At 47.0% G+C, this 3,369-nt stretch overlaps 1 protein-coding gene across 1 annotated transcript; it reads left to right on the forward strand.

Moving 5' to 3' along the window:
• Positions 1-2,282: 2,282 nt before the first annotated feature.
• On the forward strand, positions 2,283-3,134 carry LOC123482450. The gene is made up of 2 exons (XM_045210086.1): positions 2,283-2,434; positions 2,585-3,134. Exons 1-2 carry the CDS (start codon positions 2,292-2,294, stop codon positions 3,132-3,134), a joined length of 693 nt encoding a protein of 230 aa, XP_045066021.1. The 5' UTR covers positions 2,283-2,291.
• The last annotated feature ends 235 nt before the right edge of the window (positions 3,135-3,369 follow it).

A 3,369-nucleotide genomic window follows, 5' to 3' on the forward strand; every position in this document is an offset into this window, starting at 1 on the left:
CAGAGCAGTCCGCTCCACCGGGATCCAGTTCAGCTCCGGTCAGCGGCTCCACTCCAGAACCAGACGTCAACCCCTCTCCAGGGTCGGGGCCTCCCACACCAGGGTCCAGACAGGGCTTGGTGCATCGCGGGGGGATTGCCGGTCCAGGCCCAGACATCGGCCCCTCTCCAGGGTCGGGGCTTCCCACACCAGGGTCCAGACAGGGCTTGGTTCATCGTGGGAGGACTGAGAGGTCCAGACCGGACCAGGGGTGCAACGGGGAGGCAGTAAGGGAGAGGACGTCACGGAGCCGGAGCCGCCACCGAGGCTAGATGCCCACCCGGACCCTCCCCTGTTAAATTAGGTTTTGCGGCCGGAGTCCGCACCTTTGGGGGGGGTACTGTCACGCCCTGGCCTTGAGAGACCGGTTTCCTTTAGTTGGTTTGGTCAGGGTGTGTATTTCTATGTGTACGTTCTATGTTTGTAGATCTATGTTGGCCGGGTGTGGTTCCCAATCAGAGGCAGCTGTCGATCATTGTCTCTGATTGGGGATCATACTTAGGTAGCCATTTTGCCTACCTATGTTGTGGGATCTTGACTCTTGTTTGGCTTGTTTGTGTGTAGCCATTGTGAACTTCACGTTACGTTGCTTTTGTTGTTTTGTCATGTGTTTACTTAGTTAATAAATATGTATGCATTCCATGCTGCACCTTGGTCCAATCCTGTATTCAACGAACGTGACAGCTGAAATGCAGTGGAAATGTTTTTGGGGGATTAAATTCATTTTCATGGCAAAGAGGGACTTTGCAATTAATTGCAATTCATCCGATCACTCTTCATGACATTCTGGAGTATATGCAAATTGCCATCATCAAAACTGAGGCAGCAGACTTTGTGAAAATTAGTATTTGTGTCATTCTCAAAACGTTTGACCACAACTGTACATTGTACAGCATTGAGTGAACGCCCTGAGGCTGAAATTTAATCTGATCAGCCTTTCAGGAATGGAGCTCACCCACCGTAAATGTAAATATTATCCACACAACATGGTGTCCCTTACAATTATACACATATAAATTATGCAACCAGCATAGATAACAAGCTAGCTAGCTAACAAGACTACCTAGCTAACTAGCTAGCGCACAAGACTAGCCAAGTTAGCTGCGTTGTTCTTTGCATGCGATTGGCTGTGGTCTTCTGTGCTGCACACAGCCTTGGAGACAGTGCTGCCTGTCAGGCATGTTCAGGGATTAAATGCCCCACGAGCGCATTGGGATCATTGCAGCCACAGGGCTCCTTGATGAGGTGGTTATCGTGCAACTGAACTACTTTTGATTATCTCATGATCTCGACAAAAAACTTTTGTTGTCATGATCACGAGAAAATTGTGATCTTTGAGAAATTGTGGGGATCTATTTTCTTACAACTAGATGTGATGCCTATCTTAGAAAGAATACATTAATGATTATACATAATAGGTTTGTGCTGTACTGATATAGATTGTTTAACATAACAAGCTGTGATTAATGTGAGGAACCGTTAGGGGGTAGGCTGAGATAGGCTTGTGACTCACACACACAGCCTCTTTGTTAAACCGCTCAAGGACATGTGTTCTGCTACAAAGAAGGACAAACTATGTCTGAGGTTGCTGACTCGAGACAAGTTGTAAAGATAACAACTAATGCCTGGCAACAGTGAAGCGCCAAGGGGCTGGGACCAGCCTGTGCACCATCGATAGGTTGGGTAAGTTTAAACCACACCCAGCCTCTTCTCTGACAGGCCCAGCAGGGAGCGGGAACTATCTCTGTCAGAGTATTTAACTCTTCCGAGTCGGCGAACGCTTCGGCGCGTTCAAATCGCGGGCCGGCTTTAGGACCGCGCAGCATCCAAACCAAGTGACGCAGAGGGCTGCCGTCGATTTCATGCAGAAATGGAGACCCGAAGCTACGTTTTGAGTGTTTGTTTCATGTAAATACACCAACTAAAACCAAAGTTATGATAATTTCAATTCCATGAAAAAAGTGCGTCAAAATATGCGCTCTTTTATGAGCGCTTTGCATTTATTATAATAACTTTGTCGTCTTTTGTGATAAAAAGGAACGGAAAAAACGTGTGCTTGTGCTAACCCGGTTCTTCAGGATGCACACGAGTATATAAACATTCATTCCCATGACAACTAGCCATTGCGAAAGAACGAACGAGAGGAATTAGTTCAGTTCATGAGTAGTTTTGGAGAGTTTTTCACGAGTTAGTATTTCAATTGTTAGTATTTCAAGAGTTTTATTGTCAGCAGTATCGTTTTGTGAAGCAATATGAGGCGCACACTTCACGTTGAACAAGCCGTCGACTTGTTATTCCAAATGAGCGATGAAGAAACTTTGGAAAGTTCGTCGTCAGACAATGAGAGTGGCCAGGATGACTTCGAGGACCCTGATTTTGTTGCTGAAAACGTGAGGTAAGAAGACAAACATTTTTCTAAAATGAATTTGTTTTATTGCTTTCGTTTATCTTACTATAGTATTCTATTCTACTTCACTGTAGTGCAAATGCCAATGAACATCTTGAACTTTGAATAATCTTGAATCCGTTTACCTGTTTTGTATAGTGACGACGACGACGACGAGCAGCCTGGGCCATCAACAGCCCCCACCCCCACAACAAGCCGACGGAGGCCATCACAGAGGGGGCGTGGAAGGAAGGATCAGGCCAAGACCAGGTCAAGATCTCCAGCCCAGTCAGCAGCACAGCCAGAACAGAGCTCTGAGCCATGGAAAACAGAGACTGATCCTGACACTGCCCCACAAGCCAGTAGGTTCATGCCCCGCAGACCACCAGGAGCCCAGGTGGATTTGCATTCAGGGCACACACCAAAGGACCTCTTCCTGCTCTACTTCGCCGCAGATACAATGAGGACAATCTGCAGAAACACCAACAAACAGGCAGCAAGAAATCAGCAGAAGGGGAGCAAATATCAGTGGACTGACGTTGATGTGGAGGAACTGCACAGATTTCTGGGTCTCCTCATCTACACCTCATTGGTGACTCTGCCTAGTATCCAGGACTACTGGAAACAAAGCCACATATTGTCTGTTTCATTGCCAGCGAAGGTCATGCCAAGAGACAGATTCGGTCCATCTCATGGAACATCCACCTAAGTGATCCAGAGGAGGATGTCATAAATGACCAGCGCAAAGGTACACCCCAGCATGACAAACTGTTCAGGGTCAAACCTCTGATGGACGACATTCGCACTGCCTTACCATCCTAAGAAGGAACTGTCAGTCGACGAGAGGATGGTGGCTACAAAAGCCAAAACTGGCATGACCCAGTACATGAAGGACAAGCCTAACAAATGGGGGATCAAGCTCTTTGTGTTGGCAGAGTCTAACA

Source organism: Coregonus clupeaformis, chromosome 33 (genome assembly GCF_020615455.1).
Source record: "Coregonus clupeaformis isolate EN_2021a chromosome 33, ASM2061545v1, whole genome shotgun sequence".
NCBI lineage: Eukaryota > Metazoa > Chordata > Actinopteri > Salmoniformes > Salmonidae > Coregonus > Coregonus clupeaformis.